At 46.3% G+C, this 25,578-nt stretch overlaps 1 protein-coding gene across 5 annotated transcripts in view; it reads right to left on the reverse strand.

Moving 5' to 3' along the window:
* The window catches only part of BTBD8 (BTB domain containing 8), a 101,915-nt gene that overhangs the window by 71,345 nt on the left and 4,992 nt on the right, over positions 1-25,578 (reverse strand). For all 5 annotated transcript variants that reach the window (XM_040406716.1, XM_040406715.1, XM_040406719.1 and 2 more), the window contains exons 3-4: positions 22,445-22,653; positions 13,381-13,498 (exon numbers count right to left, since the gene is read on the reverse strand). In XM_040406716.1, the coding sequence (XP_040262650.1) occupies positions 13,381-13,498; positions 22,445-22,653 (327 nt within the window). The remainder of the gene's footprint in view (positions 1-13,380; positions 13,499-22,444; positions 22,654-25,578) is intronic.

Genomic DNA, 25,578 nt, shown 5'->3' on the forward strand with positions numbered 1-25,578 from the left:
ATCTGCCCCAAGACCCGCATGCAGAAGCGGAAGGACGGTCGACGGTGGAGAAGGAGACCCCGAACCGCCCCACGGAGGGTCAGACGTTTTTCCGAGGGAAGACGTACCTCCGCCGCTCCTGTGTCTAAAAGCATTCCCAGGAAGACTAGTTGTCTGGAGGGGGGAAGGGAGGACTTGGGGAAGTTGATGACCCAACCGAACCTCGCCAGAGTCTCTAGAGTGAGATCCACGCTGGCAACCGCTTGAGAAAGGGACGGAGCCTTGATGAGGATATCGTCCAAGTACGGTAGCAGAAAAACACCCCTGGAACGGAGTAAGGCCAAAACCGGGGCCAGGACCTTGGTGAACACCCGGGGGGCTGTTGCCAGCCCAAAGGGAAGGGCGACAAACTGGAAGTGGAGGTCCCCCACGGCGAATCGGAGGAAGCGATGGTGACACCGGGCTACCGGAACATGGAGGTAGGCATCCTGTATATCGATGGAAGACATGAAATCTCCCTGCTCCAGGGAAGCCACCGCGGAACGGAGGGACTCCATCCGAAACCGTCGAAGGAGGAGAAAACGGTTGAGCTTTTTGAGGTCCAAAATGGGCCGCACCGAACCTCCCTTCTTGGGAACTACAAAGAGGTTCGAGTAGAACCCTTGGAACCTTTCCTCTAGAGGAACGGGGGTAATCACTCCCCTGTCCAGTAAGGCTTGAACGGCCGCGGAGAACGCAGCCGCGCTTTTCGGGTCCCGCGGCGGGCGGGAGCGAAAGAACCGATCTGGAGGGAAGGATGCAAATTCGATTTTGTATCCGGAGGACACAATTTCGAGGGCCCAGGCGTCGGAGACGTGAGCCATCCAGACGTCCCTGAAAAGGAGGAGGCGGCCCCCCACCCGGGTGGGTGGGGGCGCGCCTTCAGGCAGAGGACTGCTTTGCTGCGGGTGTGCGGGCAGTCTGCGGCTTGCGCCAGGAGGGCTGGGCCCGAAAAAACGGCTTCCTACGCTTGTCCTGGGGAGGAGCCGAAGCGGCAGCTGTGGTGGGAGCCCCAGAGGCCCTGCGGGAGGACCGAAAACGAGACGCACCAGGGCGTCCGCGGGGGGCGCCCCTGGCTTGGGGTTGAGGAAGATGGGTGCTTTTACCACCCGTGGCCTCCGAAATAAGTTCGTCTAGGCGGACCCCGAAAAGGCGGGAACCCGCAAACGGTAGCCCCGCCAAGGAACGTTTGGAGGCAGCGTCCGCTTTCCAAACCTTCAGCCAGAGCTCCCTCCTGACGGAAACTGCCAGGGCGGAGGAGCGTGCAATAAGGGCTCCCGCATCAAGGGAGGCCTCACAAACAAAATTCCCGGCCCGAATAATAAGCTGGGCCAAGGAACGTAGGTCCTGGATGGGGACGTCCGAGTCCAACTCCTGTTCCAGCTGCGCACCTCAAGCAGAGATTGCTTTCCCTGCCCAAGCAGAGGCAAAAACCGGTCTGAGAGCAGAACCGGAGGCAGCAAAAATGCCCTTGGAAAGGGTCTCCATGCGACGGTCCTCCGCTGACTGAAGAGAGGACCCGTCGGGAACAGGGATGGCCGTGTTCTTTGACAGCCGGGCCACAGGGGGGGTCCACCTTGGGTGGGGAAGACCATGTGGCCACGACATCGACTGGAAAGGGATAGCAAATGTCCAGCTTCTTGGGGTTGACAAAACGGGCGTCCGGGCGAGCCCAAGCCTTAGACACCACAGAGGAGAAATCAGAGTGGATTGGAAAGACTTTTGAGGCCTGCCTGGGTCTGATAAAGGAGACGCTAGCTGCGTCAGAGCTAGGGGGATCATCCTGCACCTTAAAGGTGTCACGAATATCAGAGATGAGTTGACCCATCGCTGAGGCTAGCTTGGACGGCAGGGCCGAGTCCATTTCCAAATCTGAAACCGCCAATTCACCTTCAGAGAGCGAATCCTTTGGAGAGGAGAGGCTCGTCTGGGTGCGCACGCGTGGCGGGGAGAGTGAGGCCTCAGAGGAGGAGGCTCGCTCTACTCTAATACGCTTCTGAGAGTGCCTAGCTCGGGAGGGGTCACTAAGAGAGAGTGAACCCGCTGCAGCGGCAGAAGCAGTGGACCCGGAGGGCGCGACAGTCAGAGAGGCGTCCTGCGGGGTAGGTGGCCTGTCTATTAGGCGGCCCACGACATGAGTGAGGCTTTCCACTGCCTGGGACAGGGATCTAGGGGGTGGGCGCACGATGTAGCAGTGGCCATGTAGCAGTGGCCAAGGGGGATGTAGCAGTGGCCATGGGAGCCCAGGAAGACTGTAGCAGCGGTGGGAGGGAGGAAGGGGAGGCTGGAGCAGCCACTCTCACCATACGCTGTCTTCGCCCTCAGTCCATCCAGCGGGGGTCGCCCCTTCAGCTCCTGGCACCGCAGTGGCAGGAAGCCGGGGGAGGGACTTGGCGTGCGGATGACCCTGAGCTGGCGGGACGCAGGGGAGCGAGGCTGCCCTGGTCCACCTTGTCTTCTGTGGGGGAGGCGGCAGTGCGGAATTACCGGCACTGGCGCAACTCAACCCCGGGAGAAACAGAGGGGTCTAATGCGCCTCTGTTGTCCCTGTAGGTAGAAAAAAATCGAATTAAAAACAACAAATAACGCAAAAATAAAACAAGGAAAACAACCCTGCATAAGCAGGGGGTGTCTTGCCTCCTTGGACACTAAGCAAAAACTGGCAGTCTCTTCTCCAGGCTGAAGGGTATAGCTGATGGAGGAGGGGCTTACAGCTTTCACTTAGTGTCACGCCTCCTAGGGAGCAGAGCTATACCCATGGTTTCCTGTGTCCCCCAAGGAATATGGGCGAGAAACAAAATTTTTTTTGTCACTGCGGTGGGGCGGGCGTGGGTGAACGCACGTGTGGGCGACCGATCAGGCCTGATCGGGCAAACACTGCGTTTTGGGTGGAGGGCGAACTAAAGTGACACTAATACTATTATAGATCTGACCGTGATCAGTTTTGATCACTTACAGATACTATAAAAGTAAAAAAGGTGATTAGCGATACGCTAATCAGCGAATAAAAGTGACTGCGGTGCGGTGGGCTTTGCGCTAACTGACGCTAACTACCTAACCAAGGGGCCTAAACTATCCCTAAAACCTAACAGCCAATACTAGTGAAAAAAAAAAAGTGACAGTTTACACTGATCACTTTTTGTCTTTCACTAAGTGATTGACAGGGGGCGATCAAGGGGTTAATTCGGGTGATGGGGGTGATGGAGGGTGATCTGGGGCTAAGGTGTAGTGTTGGTGGGTACTCACAGTGATGTCTGCTCCTCTGCTGGATCCAACCGACGAAAAGGACCAGCAGAGGAGCAGAGAAGCCATATAACAGATCATATTTACTAATATGATCTGTTATCTGGCTTCTGATTTGATTTTTTGAAAATCGCCAGCCTGCCAGCCAATGATCGTTGCTGGCAGGCTGGTGACGAAATACTTCTTTAACTTTTGCCGGCCCGCGATGCGCATGCGCGGGCCGGCAATGCACGAAATCTCGCGTCTCGCGAGAGGACGCACCGGCGCGTCCACCCAGAACAACAGGACCGCCGCAAAGACGCAATCCTGCGTACGGCGGTCCTGAGGAGGTTAAAGGCAAAAATCTAATGTGAACACATCCATAAATATGTTATTGATGTCAGTGTTTGCAATTTATGAAAAAAATAAACAAATTAATGAATACATACAGTGCATTTGGAAAGTCTTTGGGCCCTTTCAATGTTTTGTTGTGTTGCGGCCTTGTACTAAAATAAATCTGCACTCAATACCCCATAATGAGAAAGTGAAAACAGAATATTAGAAATCTTTGCCAATTTATCGAAAAGGAAAAACTAAAATCTTGCATTGACAAGTATCGAGACCTTTTTCTCAGGACTTATAGCCTCCAGTTTGCTTGGGTATGATGCCACAATTTTGCTTCTCAAAGTCTGAGTCTCCTTTAGGTGATGTTATACTGAGGAGAGGCTTCTTTCTGGCCATTCTGCTGTAAAACCCAGATTGGTGGGGGGCATGGCCTACCGAAGCATGGAGTGAGATGCACATCGGAGCGCTCCTGCAATTATCCTGGAACATCCGTCTGTCCGCAGTCACTTTGCGGGGTACCAGAGGCCGAGAAGAGTCCCTGCAGCGCATATATGAGCACCAGAATACCGATGAGGGGAAAAATATAGCGGGCGCCCGGATGGAGCCGAGAGTCCAACATAGCGCCGGCATAGAGGAGGAGGAGGGGCAACACAAGGCAGTCAGTAGGAGCGCGGCAGCGCGCCTCAGCAGATTCGCAAGGGGAGCGGAGGGGTCAAGAGACTGGTCCCAAAGTAAAGGGGCTGAAACAGGCCAGGAGGAGAGACTAACGGATGAGGAGGGGGAAAGAGAAAATGGCGGTCGGGTCACTACACTAATTGACCAGGCTCAAGAGAATGAAAGCCCTTCTAACCCCACTGATAGAGAACCTACTTTCAAAGATATAATGATGGCTGTAGCCAGTTGCAATTCTATTCTTAAAGCCGTCAACCTCCGAGTAGGCAGTCTGAGGGAGGATATATCCCTGATAAGACACGATATGCATAAAATCACTGAGAGAACCTTAGAGCTTAAAAAAAAAAAAAAAGTGTCAGGAATGGAAGATGAGGTTAGGCCTCTCAAGATGGTGGCTAAGTCGACGGCAAGAGATATGGCTGCCCTATTTTCTAAAGCGGATGACCTGGAAAATAGATCACGCCGTAACAATATTAGAATAGTGGGGATTCCGGAAAAAACAGAAGGCCCCAATGCAACAAACTATATAGAGAAGTGGTTTCAAGACAAAGGACTGTCTTCATTGTGTGCTGTTGAAAGAGCACATCGGGTCCCCACAAGGCCACTACCACCAGGTAGACCACCGAGACCAATACTCGCCAAAATACTGCACTTTAAAGACAGAGATCTCATACTGCGGCAATCACGGGATAACTCAGACCTGGTCATAAATGGAGCAAAAATTTCAGTCTTCCCGGACTATTCCACAGAGGTCCAGAAGAGGAGGACATGTTTCCTGGACGTCAAGAGAAGACTAAGGAATCTGCAAATCCAATACTCCATGCTTTTCCCGGCTAAACAGAGTGGTGGCTATGGGATCTACCAGGTTTTTTGAGGATCCAGAAGAGGTGGCGCATTGGCTGGACTGCCATGAAAGTCAGCTGAGAGAGCAGAACAAGGACACTTGAGAAGTCAGCGCCTAGGAAGATACGTTTTTGATACTTTACATGATGTCCTGATGGGTGTTTGTGTTTCCCCCTTTCTGGATTCTTTTCCTTTTCTTTCCCCTGATCTCTGCCCTTTTGTCAGGTCGGGGCCGAAGTTATGGAAGTGTAACGCAGTATGGCTACAGATCTTGGGTGACCTGACGGACATGGCTGCATCCATTACAGAATACTTCACTTTCAATGTGGGAACAGCGTCCCCACATACTGTATGGGATACTATGAAGGAATACTTGAGGGGGCTGTTGATTAAGGCGATTAGTGCCCACAAAACTAGTTCAACAGAAGTGGATGTCTGGGCTCACAAAGATGTGGCAGAGGCGGAGGAGGCCTTTGGAGCAACACCTTCACAGGATTCCAGTAGGAAATTGAGGGAGGCACAGGAGCAATTGAGATGTCATTTGTTACAGGCAGAAAGGAAACATACCTTTTATAAACAATGCTCATTTGCGGAAGGAGAAAGAGTAGGTCATATGCTTGCTGTCATCTCTAGGGCCCAGCAGGGTTCGTCATGCATAACGGAGCTGGTAGACCATCAGGGGAAATCATTTGTGGGAACAAGGGATATCCTGGGCAATTATGGCCAGTTCGCATTGTTTGCCCGCGAACACATGCGGGCTGGTATCTTTTCTCACAAGTCCGGCGAGGCACAGGTAAGCCCTTACCTGTGCCTCTGCGCGAGCCGGTCTGAAATCAAATGCGATCAATGGGAGCAGGCAGTTCCGATAACAGCCCGATGAAGGCCCCCGGCGGCTGTTCTCGGAACTGCCTGCTCCCGCTGACCGCATCTGATTTCAGACCGGCTCGCGCACAGGCACAGGTAAGGGCTTACCTGTGCCTCGCCGGACTTGTGAGAAAAGATGCCAGCCCGCATGTGTTCGCGGGCGAACAATGCGAACTGGCCATCACTGATCCTGGGTATATTTAAGGATTTCTACTCCCCCTTATATACCTTTAGGGCATCTACTTCGGAGGAGGAGCTATTAACATTCTTTAGGGAGGCAGAGCTGCCTACACTATTGGCAGATGATAGGGATCAATTAGAAGAACCTATTACTATGGAGGAATTAGAGGAATCCCTAAAAGATATGGCCAATTATAAGGCACCGGGTTCGGACGGTATCCCAGTTGAAGTATATAAGAGCTTCCAGGGAATTTTGCTGCCAGAACTACTCAAGGTCTTCAACTACTCGCTAGAGGTGGGTTCAGTCCCAACTTCTATGCACGAGGCCCTTATAGTAGTGATCCCAAAACCGGGGAAAGATCTGCAAACTCCAGACTCATATAGACCGATATCCCTCTTAACGTCAGATGTTAAGCTTTTAGCAAAGGTCTTGGCGAAGCGTCTATCCAGAGTGATTCTTAACATAATCCATCCAGATCATATGGGTTTTATGCCCCAGAAATCTACGGCTATCAATATAAGAAGAGTATATACCAGTTTACAAGTTCAGGCGGATAATTGTGGAGATAGAGCTATTCTATCGCTCGACGCTGCTAAGGCATTTAACAGTGTTGAATGGGGGTTTCTTTGGGCTACATTGGGTTATATGGGATTTGGACAGAGATTTATCAAATGGGTTTAGGTCCTGTATTCAAACCTGAAGGCGTGGATTAGGGCTAATGGGGAAGTGTCTGACTACATTCAATTGGCTAGGGGAACTAGACAGGGATGTCCGCTCTCGCCCCTGCTATTTGCTATAGCCATTGAACCTCTAGCGGCAGCAGTACGTAAATATCCGGATATTAAGGGCTTTCAATATGGACAGGTAGATAATAAAATAGCGTTATATGCAGACGACACTCTCTTATTCTTGGGAGATACGGCGCCCTCTTTATCGGCCACTATGTCTCTTATAGACTGGTTTGGCAGACTTTTGGGCCTTACTATTAATTGGCAAAAATCAGCATTGATGCCTATTGATGGACAGACAGTGTCTGATACGGTCATAGCTAATAATATTCCCTGTGTGTATAACATTAAGTACTTAGGAATTCATATATCTCCTAGGCTTATGGACTTTGAGGATTTGAACCTATGTCCATTGCTGTGGAAATTTAGAGTGAAGGCTAGAGCATGGTGTAAGCTATTCCTTTCAGTGGTGGGTACAGTTAATCTCCTCAAGATGGTAATGATGCCGCAACTGTTGTGTATACTTCATAACGCACCGGTTTGACTGCCCTTAGATAGGTTTCATAGAATTAACGCTATATTCAGAGAATTAATATGGAGAGGAGGTCAGCCTAGGATTAAATTGGAAACACTGCAATATGCAAAAACGGTGAGGGGGGTTGGCAGTTCCAAACCCTTGGATATATTATTTAGCAGCGCAATGTCAGCATTTTAAAGGGTGGAAGGACTATACAATGGTGTATATGACTAGTCAGATCTTACAGTATAAAATAGGAGGGAGAGATCTTATGTGGATACTGGAGGGAGCGGGGATCCATAGTCTGGAAGGAAATTTTCCTTTGATAGGACTTAAAGAGGACCTTTTACTAGTTTAAAAACTAAAAACTAACTATATCAGTGGGCAGAGCGGCGCCCAGGGGTCCCCCTGCACTTACTAGTATGTCTGGGCGCCGCTCCGTTCGCCCGGTATAGGCTCCGGTGTCTGCAGCTCCCTCTGTTGTACTGGGCGGAGTTTTTTAGTATTAGGGTTGTCCTTTGCTGCAGCGCTGGCCAATCGTAGCGCACAGCTCATAGCCTGGGACTCCCAAGCTATGAGCTGTGCGCTACGATTGGCCAGCGCTGCAGCAAAGGACAACCCTAATACAAAAACTCTGCCCAGTACAACAGAGGGAGCTGCAGACACCGGAGCCTATACTGGGCGAACGGAGCGGCGCCCAGACATACTAGTAAGTGCAGGGGGACCCCTGGGCGCCGCTCTGCCCACTGATATAGTTAGTTTTTAGTTTTTAAACTAGTGAAAGGTCCTCTTTAAGAAAAAAGTGTGGACCAAGGTTAAGCAGCTGAGAGGTGTCCTGGGTATCAGCCCTAAAAAAGGCACCAATATTATTAAGTTAGAGACGGCCCAAAAATTAATGCTCACTGGGGGTGAAAAGAGAGGCTTGATATCTGTGCTATACCCATTACTACTGGACAAGTTTTTAGAGTCTCATCCGTTGAAACGAATGAAGAGATGGGAGAGATATGGTAGAGATATCACAGGATCAATGGGAAGATATTTTAGAAGCAGTCCCACTGATGTCATCATTCACAGAGTAACAAAACGTCAATATTTTACATAAAATTGGAGTTAGAACTGATGCAAAATGTCTGAGATGCTTACTGGAGCCAGCTGACTTACTACACATGATGTGGCAATGCCAGAATTGGCACGACTACTGGAAAGGCGTATTGGAGAACATACATCGAGTATTCTTGGTGAGAGTGGATAGAGATCCCAAAATTTGTATATTAGGTTATGTTTCTAAAATCGGGACAGATGATTATAGAAAGGTAGCGGTGGGAAGGTTGTTATATGTTGCCAGGAAACTAATTGCCCAGCACTGGATACAGAAGGAGCCTCCTTCACTGGAGGAATTTCGAATAAAAGCTCATAATATGCTGTTGTCTGAAAAAACAATATTCCTCAAAAGAGGCTGCCCACAAATGTTTGATAAATATGGAGTGACTGGATGACACAGTCATATACATTTAAAGGATATAGTAGGAGTGAGCCATTGCCGGAGTGAGTAAGGGTATGGGAGGGGGGAGAGGTTGAGGGCGTGGGGGACTGGGAGGGTTGATCTCTTTGTTTGTGTAAAATATGTGCATGTATAAAATAACAGAACACAATGGACTGTACCAAATATTTTTTATTGTCTGATAAGATGTGACATTCCAAATGTATATCTGTAACATTTTCATTGTTGATTAAAAAAAAAAAAAAAAAAAAAAAAAAAAAACAGTTCTGTAGTGATGGTTGACTTTTTGGAAGTTTCTCCCATCTGTACAGAGGATCTTTGGAGCTCAGCCAGAGTGACCATTGAGTTCTTGGCCACCTCTCTTACCAAGGCCGTTCTCCTCGATTACTTAGGTTGCTGGGGCAGACAGCTCGAGGAAGAGTCATGGTTTTTCCAAACATCTTCCATGTAAGAATGATAGAGGCCACTGTGCTTTTGGGAACTTTCAGGGATACTTATGTCCATGCACATTTTTAGTTTTTTTTTGTTAATATAATTTGCAAAAATGTCTAAAATTTAGTTTTCACTTTGTCATTATAGTGTATTGAGTGAAGATTGATGGGGGGAAACTTAGTAACATAGCAACGTAGGCTGAAAAAAGATATACGTCCATCCAGTTCAGCCTGTTAAGGCTACTTTCACACTTGCGGCAGAGGATTCCGGCAGGCAGTTCAGTCACCGGAACGGCCTGCCGGATCCGTCAAAACGTATGCAAACTGATGGCATTTATCAGATCCTGATCCGTATGACAAATGCATTGAAATGCTGGATCCGTCTCTCCGGTGTCATCTGGAAAAACGGACCTAGCATTTATTTTTTTTCACATTTTTTGCGGTCTGAGCATGCGCAGACTGCAATGCCGGATCCGTTTTTCCGGAACATTTGGGGCCAGATCCGACATTAATGCATTTCAATGGGAAAAATGCCAGATCCGGCATTCAGGCAAGTGTTCCGGAATTTTGGCATACTGCAGTATTATCTCCGTCCTGAAAAGTCAAAAAGACTGAACTTAAGACATCCTGAACGGAATGCTCTCCATTCAGAATGCATTAGGATAAAACTGATCAGTTCTTTTCCGGTATTGAGCCCCTAGGACGGAACTCAATGCCGGAAAAGAAGAACGCTAGTGTGAAAGTACCCTAACCTGCAAAGTGGATCCAGGGGAAGGCAAACCCCCCCTCATTTATTTTAGCACAAGGACGCAACATAACAAAATGTGAATAAGTTAAAGGGTCTGAAGACTTTTTGAATGCGCTGTATCGTTTCAGTTACCCCAAACTTTACATGTGAAAATAACCTCCTTTAAATCTGTGATATGAAGCTGTGTGTAAAAACACAAAGGGATTGTCCTAATTACCATTTTTATCTTATCCCCTAAGCACAGCGTTACAGCCATAACAGGCTTAGGGTAGCGGTAGATCTCACAGGCAGGACGCACAGAAGCAAATCGCTTATGCGGTGAAACCGTTCCGCTGCCTTTGAATGTGATAAAGCATCATCTAAAGCTCAAACATCACGGCCATTGAAAAACTAAATCAGAAAGGCACCAAGCTTTGTGCTGCCTGCAAACAGTGATATTAAGGACATTGTAAATATCCCCAAGTCTCCTGCTGGACAACCAATGCATAACGTACAAAAACCATGATCCGATCAGATCATAAATGGCCGTAAAAAATGCTAGTTTGTAAACGGAAACACAGTCTGAGTTAGGCACTATATTCTGGTACATGTTAGAAGGCAATGCTATGATGAACTCATGAATGAGAAGTCATTTCTGCAGTGAATTTACGCCATCACTTTCTGATCGGTGAGGACACGCCCTAACAGATGTCTGTGCATTTTACTTGCAAACATAAGAAGGTCTTGTTCAGATGACCGCAATGTGTTGGCATTTTTGAGTCCAAATCCTGGCCCAACCAACCAAACTTCTAAAGAGTCTTATGATCCAAACATACATCATCACAAATCCTTTAGATCCCATAGATGCACTGCAGTGATATAAAACGGCTGTGAAGGTGGACACGACCTTTAACTGTTTCACTGCCAAGGATGTACGCACTACATCTTTACTTTAAATGCTTGCGCAACTAGAATATAAAAACTAGAGAATAGATGTTATTTCCTGGTTTTGCGTCCCTGTACGGAAGTGACATCAGGAGGAGAGATCCCAGCTTGTTCTTGTCATCTCTCCCCCTAAGCAGCCTTTAGTGTCTCCAGGGCTGTGATCCAGGAACTTTTCTTCATGTTATCACCCCTCTAATCAATTATAGAGGATAAGTGCTCCCTATTAGTCACATACAGATTTTGGGGGTCATTTATTTACAGAAATGTGTTTAAATTAGGCTCTTTGCGCCGCAATCAGCGACTTTTCCCTGCTCACGCCAGGTCTAAAAAAAGTGGCCGTGGAGTGGGCGGGAAAGGCCGGCGGGCCCGTCTCATTCATCATTTTCTACGCCTGTTTTAGGTGTAGAAAATGGTCTACATCTACGCCAGCAAGGGGAGCTGGGGTAGATGTACAAGCGGCGGTGGATCAGCCAAAGTTAGGTAGAGGCAGGTGCAGGGCCTTATTAAGACCGAAGTCTAAAACGCCGGTCTTAATAAATGACCCCTTTATTTTTTCTAGTAACGGAATGAGCAGATAAGCATTTGCACATGTAATCTCCCCAGTAAATATAGTCAGATCATATGTCAATTTACTGGTATCTGAATCATGGAGATTTTTAGCCTCTTTAGCGGATGCGATTTTGTGAAGTTATGAGAGTGTATGAACTCTGCAGATATTATTTTTGGAGCTGTGATGCAGGCTCCTCTTGGGTTAGACTTTTAGCCACAAACATTACTTTTTCAGCATTTTAACACTGATGTAAAACTGCGTGAAGGAGCCCATGAGTTTAAAGAGACCCTGTCAGCCTGATTTTGGACCATTATCTACAGTGATCACTTTTTTTAGTTTTTCTACTGCCCCAGGTTCCCTCTCGGTCAGCAGTCAGAGCTGCAGTGAAATACTACATTGTGAGGACTGCTGTGCATGCGCATATGAGTCCTCTCCATTATGTCAGAATACTACAGCAGTCCGGACTGTGTATTTCAGCACATCTTTGAGTGCTGACAGTGGAGAAATCCTGAGGCAGTAGAAAAAAAAAAAATAGTGATCTGGACTTCTTAGTTACACTTCTACACATCTATTACTACATATAATAGTCTAAAATAGGGGTGACAGAATCCCCTTAAAGGGGTTGTCCAAGATTTCTTATTGCCTAAAACAAAGATTCAGCAACCTTCGGCACTCTAGCTGTTGTGAAACTTCAATTCCCAGCATGCTCCATTCATTTCTGTGAGAGTTCTTAGAAGAGGAGAGCAAGTATGCTGGGAGTTGTAGTTACACAACAGCTAGAGTGCCGGAGGTTGCCTACCTCCTAGCCTAAAAGATAGGTTGTCAATATCTGTTTGATGGGGGTCCGATTTCCAACACCCTCAATTATCAGCTGTATGAAGAGTCTGTGGTCTCTTCCGAGGCCAGTGCCGTCACCTTCATCAGTCACATGGCCAAGGCACAGGTCAGTCCTATTCAAGTGAATGGACCTGAGCTGCAATACCAAGCCAAGCCACTATATAATGTATGGCGCTGTGCTTGGTACTCTGTGAAGAGGCCGCAGTCACTTCAAAACAGCTGATCGGCCGGGGTGCCAGGAGTCAATATCAAAATCCTGGAAACACCTCTTTAAAGTACTGGATGAATTTTCTACAATGTGCCAGATGTCTAACTTTCAAAAGTAAATATATGTGTATGGTGGTAGAATATGTTTTTTTATTATTAATTTATATTTTAGGTTTCATTTGAATATGTTAAAAAGTGTGAAAATAGTTTTTGGTTCATTTCTTATGTACTATATTCTACTGCAGTTTAGACTATGACTACAGGGCGACTGTCATGCTGCTGACTGTCCTGTCATAGTAATAGTAGTTACATGACGCTGACGTCACGTGATGTTGTGTGCCCACAAGTCGCCGTGTGGCTCTAGCTTTCATACTGTATGCCCGACTTTCTGATTACCAGGTGACTTCTACATATCTCTATTCTGTATCTTCCCTTCCATGTACACTGCTATCATTAGAATAAGGGCTTATGCACACGAACGTGGCACGGGCACTGGCCGTGTGACTGCCGTTTGTTCAAGTGAATGGGTCCGCGATCCGCAACATGTTCTATTTTTTTTGTGGTGCGGAGGCACAGACCTAAATCCCATGGAAGCGCTCTGTAGAGCTTCTGTGGACTTCTGCCCTGTATCATGTGCATTGCAGACCCATTAAAGCGAATGGGTCCGCATCCGTGATACAGAGCGCACATGGCCGGTGCCCGCATATTGCAGACACGCTGTTCGCGTGCATGAGCCCTAAAGGTAAATATATAAATATAAAAGTGGAAGCCATAAAAATGAAGCTGCAATACCTGTGCACATCAAAGTGAGTTTCTTCCACCTGGATAGTAACATCACTAGCAAAGGACTGTTTGAAAAGAGACAGCAAATCTTTGCCAAGGTAAGAAGGGGTCTCCGATCCAGAAAAGTCTAGTTGAAAATCCAAACAAAAAATACAAATATTAAAATACAAAACACAATTATAGACTGTAAATGTCAAATGGTACAGCAAATGAACAAATCATTTATAAAATGTGCCCTACAAAAACATATAGCGTATTTTTCGCCCCATAAGACGCACTTTTTCTCCCCCCAAAATGGGGGGAAAATGCCCCTGCGTCTTATGGGGCGAATGCTGGCAGTTTTACATTGCTGGCTGCGATGTATGCGAGAGCGGGGGGAGGGACTGGGAGGAGGAGCTGGGGGCCGGCAATAGCGGCGGGGCGGTGCAGTCAGTGTACTATAGCCCCACCCCGGTATACTAATATAAAATGTCTTATTCAATTAATAGTTATTAAACATGCCCCCTCACTCCTAATAGTACCTTACATCCTAACCGCTTCAGTAGAATGCAGGCAGGCAGGCCGGGCGGGCGGCAGCGTAACTCCCTGATGTCACGTGCCTGCGCCGCCTACTTTATGAATGAAGCAAGCGGCGCAGGCAAGTGACGTCAGTGAGTGACGCGCCAGCCGCCCGGCCTGCTTGCCTGCATTGTACTGAAGGATGGTTAGGATGTACGGTACGATTAGGAGTGAGGGGGCATGTGTAATAACTTTTAATTGAATAATACATTTTATATTTGTACACTGTAACAGTGCCATCCACAGATCCCCCTGTAACAGTGTCCGTCACAGATCCCCCCCCCATAACAGTGTCAGTCATCCACAGACCACCATTAGTTCCAAACCCACCAAAAGCACACCTTTTGGTTAAAAATATTTTTTTCTTATTTTCCTCCCCAAAAACCTAGGTGCGTCTTATGGGCCGGTGCGTCTTATAGGGCGAAAAATACGGGTATATATTTTTTGCTGTAATATTTTCTGCAGTAAGAAATACATGCATTTGGAGTACCCACCAATCAGCTGTTTGAAAAGGCACAGGTGCTCGCAGTTGCGTCGCAGCCTTCGCTCTGCAAACCAAAAATACTACCATACATTGTATAGTGGCTGTGCATGGTATTGCAGTTTAGACCCATTTACTTCAATAGGGCTAAGCTGTGCCTAAGCCATGTGACCAATTAATGGGATGTCACATGGCCTAGGGAAAGCTGAGCTCAAACAGATAATCGGAGGGGGTCCTGTGTGACGGACCCCCACCGATCAGATACTGTAGACTCCCAGAAAACCCCTTTAACTCCTTAAAGGGACACTGTCAGGCCTTCTGAGCATATTTAGATCTTTATATGCCCTCCTAGGTCTTGTAATAAGTTTCCAATTCATATAAGTATTATCCCTGTGCGCATTGTAAAACGTGAAAAATAATCTTTATAATCACCTGTCAATCAACTGTCCTTTGTGCCCAAGGGGCGTTCTTTGCGCCGCATTTGTGCCCAGCCGCACCCCAACTGCCGGATCCTTAGAGACGCCCATCTCATTAGAATTCACTTCGCTGGGCGGTATTTTCCGGTCCCCGACATTCGGAGATCCCGCGGATGCCCAATACGAAGTTACGGCAGGCGCAGAATGGAGAGGCTAAAGCGGCCTCATAGAAACATAGGGGACGCAGGCGCAATGTGATCCCAGGCGAGCGAGGGAGCCGGGCGCATGCGCAGATAATGCTATTGAGGCCGATGACCGTAACTTCGTATTGGGCATGTGCGGGATCTCCGAATGCCGGGGACAGGAAAATACCGCCCAGCGAAGTGAATTCTAATGAGATGGGCGTCTCTAAGGATCCGGCAGTTGGGGCGTGGCTGGGCACAAATGCGGCGCAAAGAACGCCCCTTGGGCACAAAGGACAGTTGATTGACAGGTGATTATAAAGATTATTTTTCACGTTTTACAATGCGCACAGGGATAATACTTATATGAATTGGAAACTTATTACAAGACCTAGGAGGGCATATAAAGATCTAAATATGCTCAGAAGGCCAGACAGTGTCCCTTTAATGCAGAAAGATGCATCTGTAAATGATGGATTGCCCTACATATTAAAGGCACTATGACATACAGGTGTGTCACTGTGATGGCGGCAGAGCACAGGAGCTGTGCCCGCACAATCAACAGCAAGAGCACAGCTGTAACCGACAGCCACGTTCCTGCTGGAAAAGCCAGGAACAGAAAAATACTTTCAAACTCCGCCGTTTAACCTCTTAGATGCCACTGTCAATAGTGACCGCGGCATTTCTGGAGCTTGACAAAGGGAGCGGCTCCCTCTTGATGCCCATCAGGCCTCCGCCGCACACAATAAAGATCATTAATAACCCGTGAGGACTCCCGTAGTAAATGAAGAAGTGGTCAAGCTTGTGCATGGCTGCTGCAGTACGCATGTAGGATCCAAAATAGGCAAAAAGAAGATCAAGTGAAGCCAGGAAACACCATAGGATTCCGAAATGGAGGTTTTCATTTATAGGCTTCGGGTTTTATTGCAGAAATTGCATCTTTGTCAGGACATACAAAGCAAAGGATACACCACAAATATATAGAGAAAAAGGGTGCCCTATGACCTCATTAACATTCAAACTGAACCACTGAAAACAGTGTAAGTATACAGCCAATATACACCAATCAATAGAAAAATGGTCAAAACAAAAAATGTGTAATAAAGAAAGATGAGGGTTAAAATGTTAGAAAATAGCAAAGGTATGTTAATAGAAACAGTTGTTGTTCCATTTAACCCCTTAATCACCAGGACTGAACAAGTCTTAATGACCGGCAACATTTTTTTTGTTTTTGCCTCTGCATTTGAGCAGAGACAACATTTATTTTTATTTTTTTCCACTGACGCGGCTGTCTGAGGCCTTGTTTCACGTGGGAGATGTTATTTTGTTGCATGGTTTGGGAGTACGTATCAATTAAGGTCTAATTAAGATGATATTTTTTTTTTGCTACGAAAAACTATTTTTGATGCTGTTCTTCGCTTAATTTTCATGCCATTCATGTTTCACTGTAAATAACCTGATAAATTAATTCCTCAGGTTATTACGGTCGTGTGAATACCTAATATGTATTGTTTTTTCTATTCCTATTTAATGTGTGCACAATAAAATGTATTTTATACTAAATAGCGTCTTATTATTATTATTTTTTGTTTGTTTTTTTTTTTTTTCAATCAAATAGTTTTTTTATTGTTCAAATAAAGTTGGTATATCACAATACATTTTGCATCACAATTTTCTTGGTGTTTTCTCCCCTCCACATCTCAAATATACACAATTTATAAAAAACATTATCATCTGTCCATATATTTGTTACATCTTCTACAATCATTGTACATAATGAATATACCAAAATAAAGACAAATCATTTACAGAGACATTTGATTGTTATAACCCCAACACCACCCACCCCCCCCCTCCCCCAACAGCCAACCCCCCCCCCCCCCCCCCCCCAGATCAGAGCATGAGTTTCCTAGACCTTTTATATTACAACATGAGTGTGAGACAGCCATTCATTCCACAACTTTTCAAACTTCAAAGGACATCCCCTCCTAACAAACACTCCCTTCTCTAATGTTAACATATCATGCACCTTTCTCACAAATTCATCCACCGTTGGCGGACTCCCCTGGATCCACCTAAAGGCAATCAATTTCCTGGCCACATACAGTAGTCTCCCAACTGCCACCTTGACCGCCTCTCCCCCACCAATCTCCTTCACATATCCCAGCACACATATCTTAGGGTCCTTCTGCACCCTCAACTCCAGGTTACGATTAATCAAAGTCAACACCTCGTCCCAATATCTACTTAGCACTGGACAAGACCAAAGCATATGAAATAGATCTGCACCTTCCGCCATACATTTTGGACAATAATCATCAGTTCTAATCCCAATTTTCCGTAAAAACACTGGAGTTTTGTAAACTCTGTGGATGATAAATAGTTGTGACAACTTGCCCTGTTCACTTAGACACTCTCGGAACTGCCTCCAATATATCTTCCCACTGTTCCTTAGAGATGTCCCCCAGATCCTTTTCCCATTTTCTCATCCTAGTAAGGGGGAATTCTACCAGAAATTTGTCTAAAAGCAGAGTATACACCTGTGATATCAAACCTCTCTTTCCTCCAGCTGGGAGAACCAGTTTATGGACCACATCCACTTTTGCAATAGTGCATCCCTTCCTTATCGTGACCTCATAGGCGTGTCTCAGTTGCAGATATTGATAGAACCACACTTTGGGAATGTTGAATTCCTGCTGTAGACCTTGAAATGATTTAAATACACTAGTCTCAATCAATTGACCTATCCTCATTACTCCATGGGATTCCCAATTTCGGATTCCTGATAGAGAAGTGAATTCTGGCAACAGGTTATTGTTCCATATTGGGGAAAGCTCTCCTACCCCACCAACTCCCCTGATCAATTTCACCTTTGCCCACACTTTTTTCATAAGCTCTATAAGCGTCACTTTCTCTCTTCCCCCATGCATCCCTGCACCTTCCAGAATACCCATAAGATCCCTACTACCCAACCAGTGTTGCAGTATCTTCCCCGTCACATCTGGTAGCTGAAATTCCATCCAACCCTTGAAATGTTGACACTGAAAGGCTAAGAAATAAATCCAGGCGTTAGGGACAGCTAAGCCACCTTCAGCCTTGGGATATTGCAGCGTCTCCAGCTTAATTCTAGCTTGACCATATTTCCAGATGAGATCTCTAAATATCAAGTGTATTTTTCTAAATCTCTCCACTGGGATCCATACAGGTGCATTATTCAATATATATAGTAACTGAGGCATCATTACCATTTTTAGGAGATTCACTCTGCCCACTACTGACAAAAAGAGTCTACCCCATGTCCTTGCCTTAAGCCTGAAGGTATTTAGCAAAGGAGTTAAATGAAGCTCTTCAAAATCTAGCAGTCTAGGTGTTATATATAGCCCCAGATATTTAAACTTGCCCACCCAGGGAATCAAACTATCTGCCCGCACACCAGAGAGTGCCTGTCCGTCTACCGGCATCAAGGCAGACTTCTGCCAATTTATCCGAAGTCCAGAGAAGCCACCAAATTTATCTATCAAAGCCATGGCCGCATCCAGAGAGCCCCCAGTGTCACCCAGAAATAGCATAGTGTCATCAGCATACATTGCCACTTTGTTTTGCGTCTCACCATATCTAAACCCCACAATATGAGGTGACAGGCGAATAAGGGCTGCAAGTGGTTCAATTGCTAACGCAAACAACAAGGGTGACAATGGGCACCCCTGTCTGGTGCCCCTGGCCAAAGAGAAGCTATCTGACAGCCCCCCATTAGCTCTGATCCGTGCTTTTGGGCTTGAATACAACACTTTCACCCACTGAATAAATCGAGTACCAAAGCCCATGACTCTCAATGTTTCCCATAGGTAGTTCCATTCAACACTGTCAAACGCCTTAGCGGCGTCTAACGCAAGTAAGGCCCTATCTCCTCCATTATCTGCTGGAATATTCAGACTAGCATATACTCTACGGATATTTATAGCAGTCGATTTCCCAGGCATAAAGCCCGTTTGATCCGGGTGCACTATAGTAAGTATTACCCTGGACAGCCTGTTCGCCAACACCTTCGCCAGGAGCTTCACATCTGCTGTTAGTAGCGAAATTGGTCTATAGGAATCTGGAACTTTGGGATCCTTCCCAGGCTTAGGAATAACTACTATGATAGCCTCCTGCATAGAATGTGGTAGCGAACCCGTCTCCAGAGAATATTCAAGAACCTTAAGTAATTCAGGGAGAAGTAACCCTTGCAATTTTTTATATACCTCCACTGGTATACCGTCTGCCCCCGGCGCCTTACCATTCGCCATCCCCCAAAGAGCTGCCTCCAACTCCTCCAGCGTGATCGGCTCTTCCAGTCTCTCTCTATCCTCCTCTGATAACACTGATAGCTGAGCCTCAGCCAGAAAGGCGGACAAGACCTCCTCCGAGCTAGACGCCTTAGAAGCATAGAGAGAGACATAAAACCCTTTTAGAATATCTAATATCCCTTTTGTATCCTGGCTACTATTCCCATTGCCATCCATTAGCTCTTGTATACAAGAAGAACCCCTCTGTGCCTGAGAAACCACTGAGAGCAAATGCCCAACTTTCTCTCCCTCCTCAAAGGATCTTTGGCGATAGAAACTACGCTTCCTATCCGCAGCCTGTAGTAGGTGACACCTCAGTTGATCCTGAGCTACCTCCAGCGCCTCACTATTAGCCATGGTGGGGATTCTACCAAACTCCCTTTCAGCCTCAGTCACTTATACATGAGCTTTAACATCCGCCTCTCTGGATTTAGATTTATGTTTACTTATTTCTTTGATCAATACCCCTCTCAGAAACGCTTTCATGGCATCCCATACTCCGTGAATTGAAGCCGTCCCTCCATTAATAGAAAAGTACTCCCTGATCTCCCTAGTAATCTCAGACAGATCACCCAGTACATTCAGCCAATGCGGGTTACATTTCCACAACCTCGGTCCCTGCCTAAGCACGCCCAGGCACAAATCAACCTGCACCAGGGAATGGTCAGACAACGACCGAGGGTGATAAATAACATCTCTTATCAGTGGTAGCATAACATCATTAACCAAAGCCAGATCTATGCGTGATAGTGAATGATGTGTAGCAGATCTACATGAAAACACCCGCTTATCCGGGTTGCGCAGCCTCCAAACATCAAGTAAGCCAGTTTCCCTCATAATATTCTTTAGAGCCACACTCCCCGGTGATCCACTTGCACCTTCTACCCGACACCTATCTATGGAGTCATTCAATGTACAATTGTAGTCCCCCACTAACAGCCACGGCAGTGCAGGGAAGTCCGCCACAAAGGTCATAATATCCCTTATTAAAGGAGAAGCAAAAGGTGGAGGCACATACACTGACACCAACACCACCTGGATCCCATCAATCTTGCACACTACACACACATACCTGCCATCAGCATCCACACATTGCTTCAAATGTTCATACCTTATACTTTTATGCACAATCACACTTACACCCCTGGAGTGAGAGGAATGGATTGCATGTACCACATGTCCTACCCAGTTCTTGTTCAGCCACTGCACATTATCATTGGACAAATGCGTTTCCTGTAAGCAGCAGATAGCCGGCTGAAACCGACCCAAATATTGAAATATACATTGTCTTTTTCGTGCATCCGCCATTCCCCTCACATTCCAGCTCAACACTTTAATCACCTGTGTCATAATGAAAGATTACATCATGTTTGAATCTCACACTCCATACTAATGTCACTCTCTCATAATTCACGCCCCTAACCCATCTCTGACCCGACCCCCTCCCACCCCCGTCCCTCCCCCTCCCCAGTGATCAGGCTACTTTGAACAGTAACCCCCCCCCCCCCCCCCCCCCTCCCAAACATCCAACTCTAACTCATGGCAATCTGTAAGCACCATGCCCAATGCTGAACAAAAATCATTTCTGATTCCAACATTCTCCCTCAGGTAGAGAATCCTCTCCACAACTGGGAAATACATTTCTCATCCCAACTTCCTACTCCTGCATCAGGATCTACCATGTGGTAGCAACACTCATTACACTTTATAACAGGTATAACGTTCAAGTGAGATTAAGGTGCAATCCTATGCATATAAAGTGAACACAAACTGCCAACTGTTTCCTTCAGGTGTCCAGGGCCCTACTTCTCAATTGCCTCTCGTGGACGTCCAGCCACTGTGTCGCTTCATCAGGGTCCTCAAAAAATCTGGTGGATCCCAATGCCACCACTCGCAATCTGGCCGGAAACAACATGGCGTATGGAACTTGTAGTACTCTGAGCCTTTTCTTTATATCTATAAATCTGCTTCTCCTCCGCTGTACCTCATTGGAATAATCCGGATAAATGGACACTCTGACCCCATTCATGACCATCTCATCATTGTCCCTTGACTGGCGCAGGATAGTGTCCCGATCTTTAAAGTGTAGAATCTTCGCCAGTATGGGGCGAGGAGGCCTGCCTGGCGGGAGCGGCCGCGACGGGACTCTGTGCGCCCGCTCAACCGCGTACAGGGAAGATAGGCCCTTCTCATGGAATAACTGGTGCATCCATTTCTCCACCTTCCTCTCCTTAGGTAAAGTAGTTTCAGGCAGTTTGAGTGCGCTTTCACTGTAAATGAACAGGATCTTAGCAGGAGCAGTGAAACGTGCGTCTTACTCCATGCACTCACAAGCCACGCCCCATTTTTTGTTTGTTTTAAGTTTATATTTTTATGTATAACTTTTTATTTTTTTATACCAGTATGGATTACTATTTTAGAATGATATTTTACACTTATATATATATATATATACATACACACACACACACATACAATGGGGGCATGTCGCTAGGATATGCCCCCATTGTCTGATAGGTGTAGATTTCAGAGGAAGGAACCGCACCTCTCTCTAAACGAAGTCTAACACGAGGCCGGCAAAATGGTGGCTGGCCACCACTAAGCCTTCCTATCGGCCTGCCGAAAATAGCTGAGCGACGCGTTCATCTGTTTTTAGAATCCCCATAGAATTTAATGGGAGCACTCCACGCTTGCGCAACAACCGCTCCCATTCATTTCTATAGGGCTGATGGAAATAGCCGAGCCAGCTCTTTGCCCCATAGTCGGGGCGCCCTTCAGGACTTTGCCGACTCCTTTACGAGATAGGTGCGGGTCGCAGAGGTGGGACCCGCACCTATCAGACAATGGGGGCGTATCCTAGCGATATGCCCCCATTGTCTGAGATGAAACAAACCCCTTTATTTATTTCAGTACATGCGAGCTCCCTGTGACAACCCTTCACATGACTAACTACAGCAGGAAATGATATCCGGATCACTCAGTGGTGCAGTTCACTCTTTGGGCCTGTAAATTCAACTGATCGTATCTAAACACAGATAAGATTTTTTAAATGTAATATGCAGGAAAAAAAATATAATATGCATCTGTTAGGGTCACTTGTGTAAATCTTACCATCATGGTTGTGGTTTTCCTCTGTCTCTATTCTCTGAGCAGCAAATTCCTCACTCACGTTGTCATTATCTACAGATGAAGGTGTCAGACTCTCCACATTGCTGCATACATCATGGTTGTGTTCCGCATTTGACTTTGGCTGAACTTGTACCATCTGAAGAATGTGATCTTCTCTCTTTTTAACACTCCAGGGAGACGAGTATACCACCCTTGAAAACAAAAACCCCAATGTAAATGTAAAATAATAATTATACAGATAAGACATTTAAGGCAAAGGCTATGATGTCGTAAAGGGGTTCTCGGAATGACAACTTATCACCGATCCCTCAGAGCCACAGTCGAGCATGTGCACTGCCACGCCATTCCAAGTCTATCGGACTGCCGAAGACAGCCGAGTACAACAAGAAGTGCCAAACATATCACAGCGGCACATACTGAAGTGGCAATACTTGCCGGAAGTTAGACACTTCTCTTTCAGGTGATCAGTTGGCTTATTTTAGACCATTATTCTGCAACAGAAAATTGTCGCACAGCAATAAAATATTTGCCACAAATTATGACCCCTCAATATAGCAAGCTTACTTTAAGGGCTTGTGCACACAAACATATTTTCTTTCCGTGTCCGTTTTTTTGCAGACCGTATACGAAACCATTCATTTTAACGGGTCCGCAAAAAAAGTTACTCCATGTGCATTCCATTTCCGTATGTCTGTATTTCTGGTCCATAAAAAAAATAGAACATGTCCTATTATTGTCTGCAATATGGACAAAGATACTACTGTTCTATTAGGGGCCAGCTTCTCCGTTCCGCAAAATACGGAATACACACGGACGTCATCCGTATTTTTCGGGGATCCTTTTTTTGCAGATTGCAAAATACATATGGTCGTGTGCATGAGCGCTCACTCATGGTGTAAATAGCTAATGAGGGACATTAGGAGTTAGCAGAGGGTGCGATCTTCACAGGATTTACTCTAACTTGTGCCAGAAACTGGCGTCTACCTGGCGTTAGGGTTGTTTCGATACCAAAATTTTGATTTGGTTTCGATACCATAAAAAACTATTGCGATACTAGATAACATTCGATACAACGCAAAAAAAATAGAAAATGGCATTTTATGGAACGTCCGGCCCATAATAGAACAGTCCTATCCTATTTTTTTGAGGGGACAAGGTGACTAAAAAAATGAAAACAAATTGCGAATCGCGCAGGTTTTCTTTTTTTTATTTTATTTTACAATGTTCACTGCATAAGAGAGATTTTTTTATATATGGACTTTTCGGACGTGGCGATATGTAATATTTTATTTATTATTGTTTATATATTTTATATGTAAAATTGGGAAAGGGGATGATTTATACTATTTTGGTGTATTTTTTTTACTTTTTTTACAGTTTATTTAATAACTATTTCCCCCCTTAGGGGCTAGAACCTTGGATCTTTAATCCCTTGTCCTATTCACCCTAATAGATCTCTATTAGGCCCCTTTCACACGAGCGAGTTTTCCGCGCGGGTGCAATGCGTGACGTGAACGCATAGCACCCGCACTGAATCCTTACCCATTTATTTCAATGGGTCTGTGTACATGAGCATTGTTTTTCACGTATCAGTTCTGCGTTGTGTAAAAATCGCAGCATGTTCTATATTCTGCGTTTTTCACGCAGCCCTGGCCCCATAGAAGTGAATGGGGCTGTGTGAAAAACGCATTGCATCCGCAAGCAAGTGTGGGTGTGATGCGTTTTTCACTGATGGTTGCTAAGAGATGTTGTTTGTAAACTTTCAGTTTTTTATCACGCGCGTGAAAAACGCATCAAAACGCATTGCGCCCGCGCGGAAAAAAATGAACAACTGAACGCAATCACAGACAAAACTGACTGAACTTACTTGCAAAATAGTGCGAGTTTCACTGAACGCACCCTGAACGCATCCGGACCTAATCCGTCACGCTCGTGTGAAAGAGGCCTTAGGGTGAATAGGACCTCACACTCTCCCTGCTGTCCTGTGCATAGTACACACAGCTTCAGTAGCATCCTGGCTGCCATGGTAACCGATCGGAGCCCCAGGATTACACTGCTGGGGCTCCGATCACAACTGCCACTGCACCACCAATGAGAGGAGGTGAGGGGACTCTGTGGCCACTGCCACCAATGTTTTTAATACTGGGCAAGGAGGGTATGGGGGGAGGTCACACTGCGCCACCAATGATAATTTACGTTTAATATACAAATACAGTCGGCGGCAGAAACACATTGCTAGCACCCGACCTCTGACAGTGCGCGGCGATCAGCGGCAGTTAACCCCCCAGGAGCGGCACCTCAGGGGTTAATTGCCGTGGATCGCAGCGCCCTGTCAGAGGCAGGGAGTTGGCAATGTGTTTCTGCCGCTTGTATTTGTAATGTATTAAACGTTAGTCATCATTGGTGGCGCAGTGGCCCCCTCCCCTCCTCTGTGCTCTCAGTGATGGCAGCAGCAGCACAGGGGCGGGAGAGACAGCTTCCTTCTCACCATGCTGCTAAGGGAATATGGCCGCGCTGAGAGCAGCGCGCTCATGTCCTCTGATACTGGGCTGTGCAGTAGCACAGCCTAGCATCGATAAAACGCAAATCCCGGTATCGTATCGATACTGGGACAAAAGTATTGACAGGGTATCGAAAGTTCGATACCCGAAACAACCCTACCTCGCATAGACTTGACATGGAGTGCCACAAATGCGACTAATTTCTAAAGAGGCATCTCACTCCAGCGCACAGGGGAAAGGCCAGTCTTGATGAATCCCCCCCAGTGTATCTGCATCAAAAAATATGGCAGAATAAGTTTAGTAAATGTAGATTTAACACAGGCTCAATGAGACGTGTACACTGGAGACCTTACCGACTAGCAAACTATGATTGACAAGAATCTCCCTATGTGACGATACAGAGAGACCTATCAGTCATACTGAGCAGAACAGGAGCAAGCCAGAGGAAAGCCTGTCGCTAGCTCATACTGCCAACAGTTAGTGACACACAATCTTGCTGGGAGTCTCCTTTTAACACTTTTGCACTAATTGGATTTTGTACGCTCAAATACGAGCTTCAAAATCATAACAAAAAAGTAAAACAAAACCTGTTAAAAAATATATATAAAAAAATAA

Source organism: Bufo bufo, chromosome 9 (assembly GCF_905171765.1).
Source record: "Bufo bufo chromosome 9, aBufBuf1.1, whole genome shotgun sequence".
Classification (NCBI taxonomy): domain Eukaryota; kingdom Metazoa; phylum Chordata; class Amphibia; order Anura; family Bufonidae; genus Bufo; species Bufo bufo.